Here is a 17,290-nt window from a genome sequence, read left to right as displayed (position 1 = left end):
CTTCGATTAATGTTTTCAAATTGTGGAGGTTTCAGAGAAACATAGATGTAAAATTAAGTATGAGTATTAAGTATAAGTATTAAGTTGCTCTCCAAATATAGTAGTGACGCGTTTGGGAAGGAAATCATGAAATCTCTCATATATGCTCGAATTTCCGAGGAAAAAATTGAAAAAAGCGTAGATAGAAGAAAAAAGAGTTATAATTTCCCAAGAAAAGTTACTACTGTTATTTCTTATTGATCGGTGAAGGCGAGCGAAGCGAACACTACAGGAAGTCTGAAGTCCTGTTTTAGCCGGACGTTCAGACTGTTATAAAAGGAGAGATCATATAACCGCTTTGGAGAGTGTTCGGCATCTTCAACACGTTGCCTCGTTCTTCATAACCATTCGCTATAGCGCTATTTGACATGTTGGAATAGATCTTGTCTCGCAGGTATAATTGCACAGTCCACCTCTGACTGTGCAATGAACGGTGCGAGTGTATTCAGAGTGAGTAGGAAAACAAAACAGTTGAATAGCATGTTAGACGCAAGAGTTAGTTTCTGTAGTGTTCTATAGCCTGCACAGTTATATGGCGCAAGATTCCCATACATTGCAGAAAGCTGTTGTCGTTCACCACCTCGCCAGAAACTTAACCTGAAAGGTCAAAGACCTGAAAGGCCTGAGGGGAGCATAGAATCTTTTGCAATAAACGTTCGTTTCGTCACGCTGAACTGCTGAACACTTTCGAGTGAACTCAAACAATTCGATGAGATTTGTCTGCGCCTTTAGCTGCGCTGCAAGAAATGCGCATGAGAGACAGGCCCGTCATAAGTATCGGGGCTAGACTACCTACTCCGACGATGCTAATGAAAAGAAGATAAGAGGCTGCGTGATAGCTGTAAGAAACGACACCAACAACCTGGCAGAGAAATTTGGCACAACGTCTTTAGGATGCGCCTGTGTACGACTAAGGGATCGTAAACTGTGGATCGTAATTGCCCATGCATCTACGGAAACCGCTGAGGACAACAACAAACGTCTTCTATGATCAACTCAATGCGTTGTTGTCAAAAATACCCAGCCAGCAGCTTGTCATTGTTGGAATTGTTGTGGATGTCGTTACGGCCGAAAACGAGTAGTTTTAATGAAGGCGTATACGGAGAAGAGAATGTTAACACAAAAGCAACAGGGTGGCAACACAAGAATACAACGTATCCATTGCGGGTTTGCATTATGTGAATAACTATAATAATAAGGTCCACCTGTAGCCGGCGGTGAGGACGTCGAAGGCGTTGCAGTCGTTGAGACGAGTCGGCAGTCTACGTTGCACCATCTGTTGCGGAGTAGAGTAGTGGTAGGTCGAACACATCTACGAAAATATTAGTCGCTGTTGTGTCGGTCCGAGATCGCAACTGGTTCACGTGTCGAGTCCATACTTAGTTTCCACAGCAAACAGTGTAGTTTGTGTTTCCAAGACGTCGTGTGATGAAACCGGGAGTCCAAGTAGGTTTCTGTCCTCGATAATCCTTAGCAAGAATCGTCGTTGGTCTTAAAGCTGCGGCATCGTCCTCCATTTCGACAATTGAATTGAGATTCCATTTTGACGTCTCGTGTACCGTTTGGGAGGTCCCTAGGAGGTAACGCCATCTATACCATCAGAAACGTCTGTAGTGCGTCCACTGTTGGTTGCCCTTCCCTCTTCAGCTTGGCGAGTCCTCTTTTGAAGGTGTCCACAAAGCATTCTGCTTGTCCCTTGCTCCTTGGATGGAGCGGCGGCATGCGAATGTGCAAGATTCCTCTGGAACGGCAGAATGAAGTGAACTGAGACGACGTGAAAGAGCGTCCACTTGGATAAAATCTTTTGTGTTGATGTACTTGATAGTGAAGCTGTAGTTGAGCAACATCGTAGCCCATCGCTGAAGACGGTTGGCACTGTAGACCGGAACCTCCTTTTTGCTTCTGAAGATTGCCAAAAGTGGTTTGTGGTCAGGTCCATGGATAAAACGATGAAACTTCTGCACGGCGAAAATAAGATCGAGTGCTTCCTTTCCAATGTGGCTGTAGTTCTTGCGTGGTTGTGTCAGACAACAAGTTGCGTCATAAATGACCTTCTAGCATCCATCTGCGAATCGATGTGAGAGGGTTGGTCCCATTCCGTATTTTGAAGCATCAGCGGCAACGATGATCAGGAGATTTGGGTCGAAGTGGATCAACAGGAGATCCGAGCTTAGGATTGCTTTATTCTCGTCGAAGGAAGACTGGCACTTTGGTGTCCAGGTGTAGACAACATCCTTTTTTGTAAGAGTGTCCAAAGGAGTGCGTAGATTGTGGAGATCCTTGACGAAGTTTCCATAGAAATTGATGAGTCCCAGAAAAGAGCGAAGTTGACTGACGTTTTTCGGAGCGGCCATCTTCTGGATAGTATTGATCTTTTCTGGATCTGGACGTTGTCCTTGTGCGTTGATGACAAGCCCAAGGAAGCTGATCTCCGTCAGCAGGAAAGCACATTTGTCGAGTCGAACGCGGAGTCCGTAGTCTTGAATCCGCCTAAATACGGCCTTTAGTCGAGCATTGTGTAACCAATATGTCGTCGAGATAGGCGGCGGTTCCATCTATTCCAGCGATAAGAGCATCCATACATTGTTGGAATATACCAGGAGCTACTTTCACTCCAAATAGTAGTCTGTTGAAGCGATTCAGTCCACGTTGCACATTGATAGTGAGTGGTTTTGCTTTGAGACGTCGTCCACTTCCAGTTGGAAATACGCTTCGGCTAAGTTGAGCTGTGAAAAGTAGCGTCCTCCACTGAGTTTCGTGAAGGTGTTCTCTGGACTTCGAAGCAGATACTGGTTTTCTTCCAGTGCATCGTTCATTCCGGTTTAGTAATCGGCACAGAGGCGGATCGATCCATTTTTTTTCTGAACGGCAACCATGGGTGCTGCTTATTTTGAGTGAACAACGGGCTCTAGCACGGTATAGACACAAGTCGATCGATTTCGGTTGATATCCTTGGCATAGCAGCATAGGATGCAGGACGAGCCTTCAGAAAGACAGACTTGGAGTCATGCTTCAGAGCGAGTTTAGCCTCTGACTTGGTACAACATCCCAGTCCGGATGCAAAGACTGGAAACTCCTTCCTTATATGCGCTGCGAAAGAAGAATTCAAGGTGCTGAGCGTCCTTGAAGAGATGGAGCCTTCCGTCAGGTGACGAAATAGTGGCTCATGCTGGGCGATCCAATCTAAGCCCAACAGCGACAGCGTGTCAGCTACGTGGCAAGTGCCATGTCCTCGACGACCATCAGTGATGAATTTGCATTCGTAGCATCCCCGAATGTTGGTTGTTGTCGGCAGACTTCAGTGTCAGACGGGGTGATTGCAGCTCCGGTCGACCAATGGCGGTCTAGTCTGCCGTGTTCAGCAATGTACGTCTGCTCCAGTGTCGAGACGCATGCGAACCGTCTTCCCATCAATCTGTACTCTACGGTAGATGCGGGTTACGGCGACGTCAGCATAAGTCGAAGCGATGACTTCTGTCGTAGACTTTCCATATTTTGCTGTGTCTTGAGGTAGGCGTAGCGTCTCGCGAAGACTGACGTATTATGTCCGAACAATTCCTTCAGAGCAGTCGGTGTCCGTTAAGAAAACATCGCATGCTCTTTCAGGAAGAATGTGGTTGGCGAGGCGACGGTGTCGAGTTTGGAGATGATTAGTCGAGCTTTCGCTACATCGTCCAAAGTAGCGCGGTCCTTTGAGATAACGTCCTCGTAACGATTGTACCAGACGTCGAATGTACAACCATTGTCTGGATCGTACACGAACTCAGGTATGCGTGTCGATATGTCGATATCGATATTGAGAATTCGTGATGAATTCGATCGTGGCAACGGGTGCTGTTAGAACGGCTGGGCTTGAAGCGATGACCATCCTTTCTATACGCTTCACCAGCGCGGTGAACGTTTGCTGCTGTGCCTTGGTTTGGGCTTCCATGATGGTACGCAGGGTTTCAACATATATTTTTGATTCGCTGCTCAGTGCACAACGCGTTCACGACGGTAACAACAGATCAAAAGGGCTCAATGCCTGGGCTGAGCGGGTGTCTACTTAGCAGTTCGGCCTGGCAAAAAGCCAGGGCTGTTTTGGGGCTTCACCAGCAGTTCGACCGGGCTTGGAGCCGGAATCGTTGTAGCAGAAGCCGTCATCTTCAGCCGTCCGCATCGTAGTTTTCGTAATTCGTAATAATTTGTCGTAATTTTCATATATGGTATACCATATATTCATACCATATATTTTCATATATGGTATACCATATATTCATACCATATATTTTCATATATGGTCAAAATCCATCCAAAATGGCAACATTATACTGCCTGAGTTTTCTGTTGACGTCGTAACTCAGCAACTCGTGCAGCCTCCTTTCCGATAATTTCTCCTCTACTTCCCGTCGTAGATGTCTTTTTTTGCATAGCAATGACGTCGAAATTTCCTTTTTGAGTGATAACATGAAAGTCATCATTGTTGATTGAGAAATATGTTCATGGGTACTCTTAGTCATTATGATGAACTCGGAGAGCGTCTTCCTCTGTAATCATTCCACTGTAGGTCGTCTGTCCGACGTGATGTTCTTCAGGCATTCTTTTCGGGCCAGTTTTAGAAATGTTGGTGTTGAAAACACCAACAAAAATCATAATAATTAGTGTAAAACACCACAGTTGTAACTTTTTTATCTGCAGAACTTTTTCAGTTTATCTGCAAAAAGCAGATTCTGTTGAGGCAGAAAATCAAGATACAAGATCATCCTACAACAAATAGTTTTTTTTTTGCAGATTTTGTAAGAAACTAATTTTTAGCTACTAATGTCGATCGTTCCTGGAGTTGAAACATGTTGCTTTAGCCAATTTTTTTTTCACTACATCTGTTATGACATTAACAACATCAGCAGTAAGAATTATCAAATTGTTCGCAATATTATGTACAAATATGTAACTATCATTTTCCATATCGAAAAATATATTCTCGTCAGAAGTCATATATCCTTGAGGCGCAATCATCTCAGACTCAGCATTGCTAATGTACAGCCGCGGGTATCTTTCCAAAAAGTGCTTCATGAATAAGTTTTAAGAGTTCTCATTATATCCATTTGCTAGAGCTCTCGCTCACAAATGTAATGCTCTCCAGATCTTACAACAGAGATCAATTTGAGGCAAATTATGAAAGAGAGGCGAAAAAGACGGGGATTCGCGTCTTTTTCATCTTCCGTCGAAGAATTAGCGATTCTACTGTATACGCAAAACACACATTCATAAAACCTTGAAACAGTTCACAATTGAATTCATGCCAAGCACTTTATATTTTTATTACATCGAAAAGAAACAATTATTATAGCCAAATAACAAAATCTCACACATTCTGCGTAGCTTCAAGCGTGAATAGAGTGTGTTAGCAATAGGACGTTTCAGTCAACGTGAGAATATTCTTAACAAATTACTTCGTTGTGACTACATTACATAACCATCACAAGTAGCTGTTTCTTCTTTTTAATCTTCTGTTTTCTTAGATAATTTGAAAGACGAACGAATTAAGAAATTTGATTATCTCCATGTCAGTAATATCACTATGTCTATTAGTCCATTAGAGATAAAACATTCTTTATACTGTACACTAATTACTACTTACAGTGACTTGCGCGGGCCAGCCAATGCATCTAGTCAGTATTATAGTTCAGTTTATATTCTTTTAGACAAGTATGGCAACAATTCATCCAGTGCGGCGAGATGAAAAGCATTGTTGGCCTAGAGCAGTTTCGAACCGTAGATCGTGGTGTTGCAACCACAATTGTTACCAATTGAGCTACATCAACCCAGCCATTTATTGCTCATGTTTTAGGGATAATAAGTGTACTGGTACCAACACACGCTTCCATATCATAACAGTCTATTTAGCAGCTTGATGAAAAGGTTTGTAGCAATGCATACACGATGTATGTGTGGAAAAAAATTACATTTTAAACCATCACCGAAGGGTGGGTGTGATCTACTGTAAGTTAACACAAAAGTGGTAAATCCAAAATTCTTATATGGTTCCTCGTGTTGCTGCACTAAATGTGAAGTTTTAAAAAGATGCGAACAAACGTTCTCGCCATTGCTTCCGTGTATTTCAGGCTTCCCAGGGAATTAGCTCGCGCCATGGATGTAACCGTGGCACAAACGATGATGAGATATCACTGAGTGAGAAGTCAAAGCGCAGGTATGATGCTTCTATTATTGGGAGAGGCTCTGCAACGCACTCCCACTGGCACTAAAACTGCTCGACGTTTCTTCAGTTTGCAGGCATTATTTCTTCACTGATTTTTCTGTGATGGACTAAAGTTAACCTTCTTCTAGAAAGGATTTTATGACGCCCTCGATTACAAAAAAATGCTAGTCATGCACGGTTACACAGAGAAATACAGAAGAAAGTTAATCCCTGCAATCTGAGATATTAGAGCCGGTATGACAGCAAATTAACAGGTATAACAGTGAGTTATAAAACTATAGGATAAAAACTTTGCTAGGACAATCATATCCATGCAGTAATACACGAAATGAGTGAATGAAAAACTACGGAAAACAAGAAGAAAAGAGCTTCGATGAGATTGTCGTCGTGCTTTGTAGAGAAGAGGTAGAGCACCCCTCTCCGAGTACGCACCGCGTCAGCCCGGTACACCACTTTTTATAAAGGCTGTAAAGACATTTTGACGGTTTCGACTCCATAGTAGTTGGAGAATTGATGAAATCGGAACACTTTGATGTATTGAATGATAACTGTAACAGAGAAAGTAACTGTTATGCTTCATAGACAAAGACTCTATCGAACTGAAAAGCCACAGAATTTGAGAAAGATCAAGCATTCGATGGTAACCTGTTTTCGTGATCCAAATTATAAATTCAAAAACCCAGCCTTCTTATCATACTAAAAGATTTTCTGCAATAACACTTGTAGTCCGATTGCAACAAAATACGCAGGTACGATAAAAAGCGCTGAACATGAATATTTCCATATATGAGCAAAGAAGAATGGATCTTCGATATTCGATACCAGCCAAGACTTTAAAGGATATCATAAAATGAAAATGCTCTTAAGAGGATATTACTAAGTAAACGCCCTTTGAAAAAGTTCTAAAGCATGTTTTAAAAACAGCATATCACACATCTGTCTTAGTGAGAGAATCCGCGAGAAAATGTAGAGATTGGGGAAATTGCGGGATCAGGGGTGGTTCCGCTCATTTCTCCTTGATCGTCGTAAGAAATGGAGTGAAAACCTTAGTTACTGCAATATACGGTAGAACGCTTCTCTATGCACACGTTCCGGCCCACTTGGCAGCCTATTCACTGGTTTTACTTGAATAGGCTGGTGAACGAACGGCTGATCGCACTTGGATGCGGTGCGTGCACAAAGATGGCGTGTTGCAACTGAAAACGTCGTCTTGAACGACGTTCTTACGACGATCGGGATGAGGTGAGCAGAATCACCCATAATCTCGCAATCTACAATCCCAACTCTAGATTCTCCAGTGGGTTCCTTCACCACGTTAGATTCGTGCTACTGATTTACTTGACTTAATCGGCGGGCTGGTATCATCGCCTGACGCGATTACCCGCATCTTTACAGAGGTATGCTGTCATTGAACATAGCTCTGCCCAACCTTCTCGATCTTCAGCGAGAGCTTGCACAGAATCAATCCATTCGTCGCTATTCCATATCCTGCAAAACCACACGTCTAGCCCAGACTGCCTATCTGCCCCGAATATCCTTAAGTTCTCTTTCACGACCGTAGTCCAGAACTTCCGTTTTCTTCCAGTTATCTTTTTCTAGCTTGAACCCGACAAACGTCTCAAAACGCGTTGAACAACGCAGTCTGCTGGTCTCCTTAATATATGACCAGAGAAACGAAGACGATTTTCTGTAGCCACTGTGTCATTTGCTGGTATACCACATCAATTTCCGTGTAAAGATCTCGATTGTGGCATACCCTATGTCAAAAGTAGCCAAGAAGCCGTCTAAACAGTTTCCTTTCCATGCAATCAGGCCTCTCCATCACTGTAAATGGTGCTGCCTATGTCTTCGATCCGTACATCATGCTGGCGCGCATCGCGGATAGGTAGCCTCGCAGCTTGACTTCGTTGGTGATGGGGGTAAGCCACAGGGATTTCGTTAAGGAGTTAGTAGCAGGAATAGCCTTAGCGCTGAATGCTGAATATTTTCCTCGTAGCCGCTGTTATTCTCCAGCACACAACCCAGATAATAGAACTAATCAACGAGTTCTATGTGTTGCCCGTTCATCCTGACTCCCGTCCGAGGCCTTGAAAAGATCCACATCTCCTTGCATTTATCAGGGCGTAGATGTAGTCCATAGGTTGCAGCCAACTGCGATACAAGGTCGACAACATGCTGAAGTTTTGTACTGGCTTCCTAGAATAGCAACATTGTCAGCGTTTTCGATATCGGTCAAGGGGCGTCGTAATGTTGTTAGGATGATATCGATATCGGACATCGACTGTTCCCCGTCGATGGCGAAATTGAACAGGAAAGGTACTGTCACTGCCCTGCCCCTTGTCTTACTACAGTTATCACTTCAAACGGTGTTGTACATCCGGGTGGTGTTCTGACTGCAGCAGCTGTTCGTTGACCCATGTCATCAAGCAAACGAACGATCTTTACTGGCACTCCGTCGGCGTGGAGCGCATTGAGAAGACGCATTCAATAAGGAGAGTCGAAGTCTGCTTCGAAGTGCTAGGAACGCGCATTGGCTTCAATTCTACCGCTGCAGAATTTCAATCACCATCCTGACGATGAATACCTGGCCAATCATAGATGGTCGTCGATCCTTGACAAGTCGGTCCAGGACAATCTGCTTCAAAACCTTGAACATAGCACGCAGCAGGAAGATTTTTTGATAATTCCTAGGATCCGTGACGGATAACTTCTTGTGGAAGAGAATCATGATAGCGTGTCTCCACAAGTTAGGTATCCTTTCGTCTATCCATATCGAACAGATGGTCTTTTTCACCTCACAAATTCCAGACGGAGGAAGATATTTCATCACTTCTGTGCTAACTCTTCGTCTCCACCAGATTTTCCATTCCTCATCTTTTGGATGCAGCCCAGAGCCTGCGATTCGATCGATGGTTTCTTGTTAACCGCATATGACGGTCTTTGAAAGTGCTCGAGTTCAGGAGCTGACGGCGCTTGCCGGTTCAGCAAGGTCTTGAAGTGGTCCTTCCAAATCAAAGGGGTTGCTTCACCAACAGCCAGAGAACTGGAGAACATTTTTTCATCCTGCCGCTATACTACTATTGCAAAGTGTAGGCTTTTCGCGGGCTCATTTCCTTCCACGCCTTTTCAAACTCCTTCGTTTTTGATGTCAGTGGTTTTCACTGTCTTTTCGCAGATGGCGACAAAACTTCCTTAACAGACGCTCTTCTTGGCTGAAATCGCGAATGCTGCGGGCGATTGATAAAGAATTTGTTGTAGGATGGGAATTTCACCGTGTTATTCGCGTAGAGTAAACACGCGTTGTATACGTTGCGTTCTTGTGTGACCACTACTTTTTAAAACGCCAGTCTCTTTTCTGTTCTCTTCTTTGTGATCGACTTCAATAAAGCTACTCCTGTTCAGCTGTAATGACACGCACAACAGAAATATACTTAGATTTTGTTTTTGCAGACGCAAAGCAAACTTTTTCCGAGGCATTTGAACCGAAAGTGTTTCCTTTGTAGCGTCTTGGTTGCACTTTGCAAAGGAATCGGCATCACTAAGCTTTTTGCTGGTTCGTAATCCAACATGAATATACACACGTTCGCGGAATTTCGTTCTGCATTCCAAGTCTTTCAGACTTGCCACGTTGATTTTCGGTTGAAGAGGAAATCCTCGGTTTCTTTTGTAAAACCGTCTCTTAAGGCTGAGAAGAGGACCGTGGTCAGAGTCGAACGCGACGTCCCAAGCAGCTCTAGATTTTTTTCTCTTACTGAGGAATGTTCCTGGTCACAACGTAGTTGAGCTGAAGCTTAAGAGTCCTCATCTTCCACTTGCACTGCTCTTCAGGCGTTAAAAGGGTTGACCCCTGCTACATGAGCTGATAGCGTCGCTGACTCCTCTTAAACGTGGAAGCGATGATGAGGCCCGTTTGTTCACATATATCGACCAGACGGCTACCGTTATCCGACCTGCGCTCCGTTGGATAAAACCATCTAACAAGCACATCGGATTGTTGTTCAAGTCCCATCTTCGCATCTGCATCGATTCAACAATGACTACCTGCTGGCTCGGTATTTCAGACATCAACGCTTTGAGCTCATCATAGAAGACTTCCTCACTGTTGCCCTCAAAGGATTCCGTAGGTGCGTGAGCACTTATGACCTAGAGTTTACGTCCTCTGCGATCTCACAGTCGTACAAAGGCGAATCTAAGTTGTGCCGAATTCCTTCACCAGGTTGTTGCAATCGTTCCTCACAGCTATTGCGCAGCCTCCTACTTGCCCTTCATCAGCATCGCCGCGGTATATGGTGTAATTTTCGATGCTGATAACGGACCTATCTTTGATGCGTGTTTCCTACAGTGCAGCAAACGACACACAGAGATATCGTGAAATCCTAGACTGTTTTGTTTTGTTTTATTGGAGTTCACTGGGAAGTGTGATGTGCTGGACGACAGCGTGTTTTTGCATTGTATGAGAATTTTTTGCCATGTAGTGCGGGTTATATAGCTCGTACGTTTCCAGTGCATACACTCGAACGCTTGATTGTATTTAGTTAAAGTTGAGCCACCACGTGCAGGCAGACTCGTATACGCGGCCCCGCGGATTCGTAGTATGCTGTCTTTAAAGTTAGTTTCCGAAAATGGAGAACTTTTTTTTTCCAAAGCGCCAAGCTCGATGTTCCGACCAAGTTCTTTGCTGATAGCTCAGACCAATCTGAAAGACGGCCTTCAGGCCGTCTTTCAAATTGGTCTGAGCTATCAGCAAAGAATAATTACTTTTTGAGCCGAGAATAATTACTTTTTGAGAACAATGGTAAACTCAATGAGCTGATCGGCAACTGCTCCACTGCCAAGAACATTATCATACAGCTCTGCTGCTTCTGAATTACAACCTTTTCACAAACCTCTCCCTTGTCACATTTTTTCATGTCAGAGCTTTCCCCAAATTGCTGGAAGTACGAGAAGCGAGAAAAAGCGAGAAGAGCTAGGGTTTTCGTGAAGCAATTTTTAAATAATTCCTCAAAAAGTATTTGTAAGGAAGAGTACGAGGAGAAAAACACATGCGTGTGGATCCATTGACTTGGCAGTCAGTATTGCTAGCCAAATCACGATGCGACGAACGAGCAGCATGCCTAGCGTGTGTGATACGCCTCCAGGTACGTGTAGCGTGTATTTCAGGGAGAAGGATTGTATTGTTAAGGATCGTAGCACTTGTGCTAACATTTGTTTGCAAGCTTTTCACATTATATTTTCCAGCAATTTATCATCATTCTTACATATCAGAGCCAATGCCTGTGTGTTTTGGCCACAGCGATTCGCTAGTTGATATTCGAGCACATTTTTTTTCTAACAGAACCTTCCTCTGCTCCAAGTTAAGAACGTTTTGGTGTTGCCCAAGTGAAAGCAAATAAAAAAAGCTGATGAGATTTGTTGAACAAAGTTCACAAATGCCTTTTTTCCGAGTTGAACGACCTCAAGCTGTTGCTAACTGAATCGCTTTTGTAAGACAGTTTTGTGCTGCTCTTTCGCGGTATTTCTCAGTTTTTTTAGAATCACATTTTGTCTAAAAAGTATCTTCACCGTGAAAATTACATTTTTCGGAATCTTTCTGTTTCGAAAGTGCTCTAATAGTTTCGGTTGTTTCTTAAAGATGTGCCTTTCAATGATGAGTAAGCGATCTGACAAGGTTCAAAAGAAGATACGTATAAAAATGCAAGCGAAATTCCTCTTCAGTATGATGACTATCTCGCTGGTAGTCAGTCGCAAAGAATTTTGAGCAGTAGTCCTAGCTTGCTCTGAAGTAACAAAACTGGTTGCAATGGCCTGATAGTTGCATTTGTGCCAGTGACTTTGGAGCTGGGCTGGAATCAAGCAGTAGAATCTTTGTGTTCTGTCAATCCACATAGGGAGAATGTCTAATTTCTAGATAGAGATAAAGCGAATTTCTAGTTAGGTAGGTAAAGTGGTCCCAAGACATACCGCGTGATTAGATATTTCATTAATGCATTCGTTACATTAGTGAAATACAATGAAGAGTTGGGAGAAAAGATGGGGATGTCGTAATGATGTAAGATGTTTCAAACTCCTTTAGAATAATGTCCAAGAGCTGATAATCTGCGTGTGGTGCATGTAGCGCTAAATCTTCACTACTAACTTGCTGAATGGGTGCAATCCGTGTAAGATCGTATAACCTACATCAAGTGTATTCTGTTGCTCTTCGAGCGGGCGCCAGTTATACTTCTCATTCGTACTAATCACAATCAAGAGTTGCCCAGAGGCCTCTCCTTCGCAAGAAACACTTTTCTCGAGAAGACTCCCTTATCGCTGGATTGGCGATCCTTTATCACTGATACCACTTTGGAAAAAATACGGTTCCGGCACAGCGGCTATTACTGAAATGCATTATCTGTTCGGCCTTTTTTCTATCTCGGATTCCTTGGTGAACGTGACGTCTCCAAACTTAGAACGTTATCGTAGGATGGAACCTTAAATACCCACTTTCACTTGCGCTAAGTGTAGTACTCCAGCATCTTTTTGATGGAACGTATAGACTCTAATCACAATTTTCTCCTGCATGCAATTTCAGGTGACCAGATTTTTTAAAAGTAGAAAGAAGAAGGAAGAACAGTGATGTTAAAAAAGTGACCTAGGTGTTTTTGATTTTCTTCCTTTTTTTTCCGTATTCTCGGAAGATAGGGGAATTGTAATGCACTAAGACTGGTCCAGCTTCGTTACATGCTTATTATTATGCTTGCTTATTTATTATGCTTAAGGAGTGGAGTCGTTTGTATACCGAAATTCGGTGCTGATATTCAGACCACCAGGTTGAGTGGAAAAAAATAGTTTGCTGAAGATCGCATCATCTACATCGATTTGTATTCCTGTAGCCTTTAGGAATTGCATTACGTGGCGCCAGTAATATTTCCGTTCTTCCCGGTCACGTACAGATGCTGCTTTGTAACTTCTACTTCCGCGAGAAACATCATAATTTTTTTCGAAGTGGTCTGGAATGAATCTGATAACTAGCTTTTGATTTAATCGGTCATCTTATAGTCCGTCCATCGTTTGTCTTTGGAACATATTCCGTGTTCAACATAACATATTAGGATAGCATATTCCCTGTTATTTTTGAGAGGTAGGTCGATGAAAGAAGAATAGAATGGTGTGAACGAGGTGACAACGGAGCTGGAAGTTTTCGTTCTTTTCTAAAACATTTTCGATGTTTTTATACTCCTTGAAAAGCGATCCATAACGTAGATAAAAGAGGAATAAGGGTATCAGAAGTCTGTATGCAAGGAAATTAGAAAATTGAGTGTTGACCAATGGCTATTAGGTAGCAAGAAGATTAGAATAGTACAAAGTTTCAGGAACACCAATCCGCTTGAGATGCGCCAACGCGTTTGACTGCAATTCGTAATCATTGAGGTTTTAAGTATGCGTGGGCACTCTCACAGTGGCTTGCAGGGCCAGCCGATGTAACAAATCAAGTTGTGAAAGGCTTGATTCGTACTGGGGCGAATTCGAAGCTTCGATCGATCTTGCCAACACAGTGGAACCTTTTACCGACTGCGCTACACCCGCCCCTCAAAGTGAACAAACATGAACGAATTTCTAAGATGTGTAAAGTAAATGAAATAAAGCAATTTACGCATGCTTGACGTATCTGCAAACTCCAAATTTATGCGAATCTTCTCCTCCTGAAAAAAATTTGCTAGAGATAATGTTGGGTTGCCCCACAAATTCTATGAACTTTTCTGAAATACTATTTTTGAAAATGACTTGGCAACTGCGCATCCCATGTACTAAACAATTCTAGAACCTTCTATGTCATGGTTAAATAAACAATAACGAAAACACGAACATTAGCAAAATGGTGACGATTCTACAACTACATGGGAAAGAATGTCCAGAGCTGCCTTAATATTGAAAGGATGATCATGATCTTGGTCTTCTCACAAATCCCAGAAGGAGGAAGTGATCTCAGTATTTCTGCGCTAATCCCATCGTCTCTGCAGGATTTTCCATTCTTCTTTTCTTGAATACATACCAGAACCTCCGTTTCCGTCGGTGGCTCTTGGCTGAACGCGGTGTAGCTCTGTCTCTGGGCGTGCACGGCTTCAGAGATTGACGGCGCTTGTCGGTTCAGCAAAGTTTTGACATGAGCAGGGTTGCATCTTCTAACATTCAGAACATCTTTCCATTTTGCCGCTATACTGCCTTAGCAGAGTATAGGTTTTTCTCTGGTTCTTGCCCTCCCACACCCTCTCAAACTCCTTCGCTCTTGATGTCCACTCCTTCTCACGATCACGTTTCAGCTGACGACGCAATTTCCTTCTCAGACGCTTCTCCTGGCTGATGTCACCAGTAGTGCGGGCAATATAGAATTTGTAGGGATATTGTCTTAGCAGATGCAAAGGCGAACTTCTTACCCGGTGCTAAAACTGGTGGCGTTTTCTGTGCAGCGCCCTGAATGCATTTAGTGAAAGAGTCAGCGTCATCCGCTCTCCTTCTGGTCCGTAATATAATATTGATCGACACTCGTTGGTGGGACTTTTTTCTGCATTCCTCGCTTTTCAAGCCGTTTTTCAGGCTAAGACGAGCTTCAGTTGTTGTTGAACTCCGATACCTTTTTTGGAACCATACCATAAAGCTGAGAAGAACTGGGCGGTGGTCGGAATCGAATGCAACGTCCCATACAGCTCTAAATTTTCGGATATCTGACAACGGGATGTTCTTCGTCAGAACGTGGTTGAGCTGAAATCTAAAAGTCGGCGTCTTCTGCTCTCGCTGCTCTTCTGGTGTTGATGGGGTTATCTCTTGCAATATAAGCTAATGGCGCCCTCTTAAACGAGGACGCAATGATGAGGTTTGTCTGCTCGCAAAGATTTGCCAGACGATTCATGTTGTCGTTTGCCCTGTGGAAAAGAACCAGCGGATTGCTGCTTGAGCCCCATCTTTGCATTGCATCATTTCCGACAATTACCGCCTGCAGGTTTGATATCTTAGATATCAACGTATTGAGTACATCATAAAATGCGTCCTTGTTGTGGCCCTCCGCGGTCTCCGTAGGTGCGTGAGCACTTAGGATCCAGAGTTTGAGTCCTCCGCGATCCCGCAATCGAAAAAGCGCATCTTGACGACGTTGATCCAAACTCCTCCACCAGGTTGTTATAATCGTTCCTAACAGCTACTGCGCAGCCTCCTACTTTCCTTTCATCAGCATCGCCACAGTAGATGGTGTAATTGCCGATACTGATGAAAGGGCGATCCCTGATGCGTGTTTCCTGCAATGCAGCAAACGGTGCATGCAAAACTCTGGATAAAGTGGGTTGTTGGACTCCACTTGACAGCGACCGGCAGTTCAGTGCTACGAGACGGATATTTGTTGCTGAAAATTTCATGTTTCACTCAGGTATTAGACCTTTCAGGGAATGGACTCTGGCATGGTGCTGAGCGACAGCACCTTTTTGCAATATATGGGAAGTTTTTGCCATATAACAGTGCAGGTTAAATAGTTCATACGTTCCCTATGCGTATATTCAGGTGTCTGACTGCGCTTAGCAAAAGCAGGGACACCACTTGATCACCTTGATCACCTTGACTCCCGTTGATCTTCGAACTGGTCGAGCGGGCGCCAGTAATTCTTCCATTTGTCCCGATCGCGTGCCAGAGTAGCCCAGTGGTTCCTCCTTCCGCATGGAACACGAAGAGCATCATATTTTTCTTTGAAGGACTTCGTGAAGAAATCTGACCATCGGGTCGGCGGTCCTCCTGTGGTGCGCTTAATATCGCGGGGAACCCAGTCGCTCACGGCTCTGGTCCAACGGTTGTCATTAAAGCGCATCACGTGTCCGGCCCACTTTATTTTACTTTCCTTGGCAAACGCGGCGGCGTCTCTAATCTTCGATCGCTGACGTAGGAGAGAACTTCGAATCCCGTCCCTCACTTGCACGAAACGGGATACTCCTAGCATCACTCTCTCAATTGCTCGTTCAATGACACTCACCGCGTTTTCTTCCTGCTTGCGAAACGCCCAGGTTTCCGAAGCATAAGTCAAGGCAGGAAGTACATTGGTGTTGAAGAGGTGAGCACCGAGCCGGGTGTTCTTGGTCTTCTTCACTACATCCTCGATGCTCTTGTACGCTCCCCAAGCCGCTCGTCTCCTCCTGCCCAGCTCGGGGGTCAGGTTGTTCATCATGTTCAATTCCCGACCCAGATAAACATAGCTGGTGCATTCGGATATGTTCGTTCCGTTGGGCGTGAATGGGGTATCCGAGATCCATCCGTTCCGCATGAACATCGTCTTTTGCAGATTCCACTGAAGACCGATGCATCCACATGTTTCGTCGAATTCGATCAGCATTCGTTCCGCTTGGCTGATGCTAGGTGTTATCAGTACGATGTCATCAGCAAAGCACAAATGGTGTAGCTGCCGACCATCAACCTTCACTCTCATGTCGTCCCATTCCAACTTTCGCATTGCGTTCTCTAGGGTGGCTGTGAATATTTTGGGTGAATTTGTATCACCCTGTCGGACCCCCCTCTTCACGTAAATGATGATGTTCTTGTAGAATGGCGAAATTCCGGTCGTGAAGTTACTGTAAAACTCTCGAAGTACCTTGTTGATAGTCGAATTTAAGCAACAGCCAAGATTGTTAACAAAATTTATTACGGCCAACAAAAACCAAAAAAGCCCAAATTTGGGCTTTTTTGGTTTTTGTTTCCGGGTGTAATATCCTAGGGGATGATGACTTGTTCTGGATGAGGCATTTGAGAGGATATATTGCAAATGCTCTTACTTTCCAGGCTCTGACGAAGGCGACAACGCCCAAACATTAGCCGTAATAAATTTTGTTAACAATCTTGGCTGTTGCTTGAATTCGACTATCAACAAGTTGCAATCTCTATGTCAAGATTCAAGGAAAGTCGAACTTTCGCACTTCTCGAAGTACCTTTATGTACTGAGTAGGGACGCCTCGGTTGTCCAAGGCTTCCACGACCGCTTCCGTCTCAACTGAGTCGAAGGCCTTCTTCAAGACGATGAAGGTGAGACAGAGCGGCATCTTGTAC

At 43.9% G+C, this 17,290-nt stretch overlaps 7 protein-coding genes across 8 annotated transcripts; all 7 read right to left on the bottom strand.

Annotated features, from left to right (window-relative positions):
- Positions 1-1,629: 1,629 nt before the first annotated feature.
- On the bottom strand, positions 1,630-1,896 carry RB195_024713 (uncharacterized protein; the record flags this gene model as incomplete). The annotated part of the gene is made up of 1 exon (XM_064212585.1): positions 1,630-1,896. The coding sequence occupies one exon, from the start codon at positions 1,894-1,896 to the stop codon at positions 1,630-1,632; it is 267 nt and encodes an 88-aa protein (XP_064068466.1).
- Positions 1,897-2,093: 197 nt separating this feature from the next.
- On the bottom strand, positions 2,094-2,594 carry RB195_024712 (uncharacterized protein; the record flags this gene model as incomplete). The annotated part of the gene is made up of 1 exon (XM_064212584.1): positions 2,094-2,594. One exon carries the CDS (start codon positions 2,592-2,594, stop codon positions 2,094-2,096), a length of 501 nt encoding a protein of 166 aa, XP_064068465.1.
- A 655-nt stretch (positions 2,595-3,249) lies between these two features.
- Positions 3,250-3,450, bottom strand: RB195_024711 (uncharacterized protein; the record flags this gene model as incomplete). The annotated part of the gene is made up of 1 exon (XM_064212583.1): positions 3,250-3,450. One exon carries the CDS (start codon positions 3,448-3,450, stop codon positions 3,250-3,252), a length of 201 nt encoding a protein of 66 aa, XP_064068464.1.
- A 168-nt stretch (positions 3,451-3,618) lies between these two features.
- RB195_024710 (uncharacterized protein) lies at positions 3,619-8,722 on the bottom strand (the record flags this gene model as incomplete). Its single annotated transcript, XM_064212582.1, has 4 exons — positions 3,619-3,785; positions 7,620-7,726; positions 8,340-8,434; positions 8,585-8,722. The coding sequence occupies 4 exons, from the start codon at positions 8,720-8,722 to the stop codon at positions 3,619-3,621; spliced, it is 507 nt and encodes a 168-aa protein (XP_064068463.1).
- A 342-nt stretch (positions 8,723-9,064) lies between these two features.
- On the bottom strand, positions 9,065-9,292 carry RB195_024709 (uncharacterized protein; the record flags this gene model as incomplete). The annotated part of the gene is made up of 1 exon (XM_064212581.1): positions 9,065-9,292. The coding sequence occupies one exon, from the start codon at positions 9,290-9,292 to the stop codon at positions 9,065-9,067; it is 228 nt and encodes a 75-aa protein (XP_064068462.1).
- A 5,954-nt stretch (positions 9,293-15,246) lies between these two features.
- Positions 15,247-15,621, bottom strand: RB195_024708 (uncharacterized protein; the record flags this gene model as incomplete). The annotated part of the gene is made up of 1 exon (XM_064212580.1): positions 15,247-15,621. One exon carries the CDS (start codon positions 15,619-15,621, stop codon positions 15,247-15,249), a length of 375 nt encoding a protein of 124 aa, XP_064068461.1.
- Positions 15,247-17,283, bottom strand: RB195_024707 (uncharacterized protein; the record flags this gene model as incomplete). 2 transcript variants are annotated; one of them, XM_064212579.1, is made up of 4 exons in its annotated part: positions 15,247-15,535; positions 15,817-16,818; positions 17,020-17,093; positions 17,173-17,283. In XM_064212579.1, 4 exons carry the CDS (start codon positions 17,281-17,283, stop codon positions 15,247-15,249), a joined length of 1,476 nt encoding a protein of 491 aa, XP_064068459.1. The 2 variants fall into 2 exon arrangements, with proteins under 2 accessions (XP_064068459.1, XP_064068460.1); XM_064212578.1 differs by lacking the exons at positions 15,247-15,535; positions 17,020-17,093; positions 17,173-17,283 and having other exon boundaries at positions 15,813-16,700.
- Positions 17,284-17,290: the final 7 nt, after the last annotated feature.

Source organism: Necator americanus, chromosome X (assembly GCF_031761385.1).
Source record: "Necator americanus strain Aroian chromosome X, whole genome shotgun sequence".
Lineage (NCBI taxonomy): Eukaryota > Metazoa > Nematoda > Chromadorea > Rhabditida > Ancylostomatidae > Necator > Necator americanus.
The sequence above is the reverse complement of the archived record's forward strand: the minus strand, read 5'-3'. Positions and strand labels throughout refer to the sequence as shown.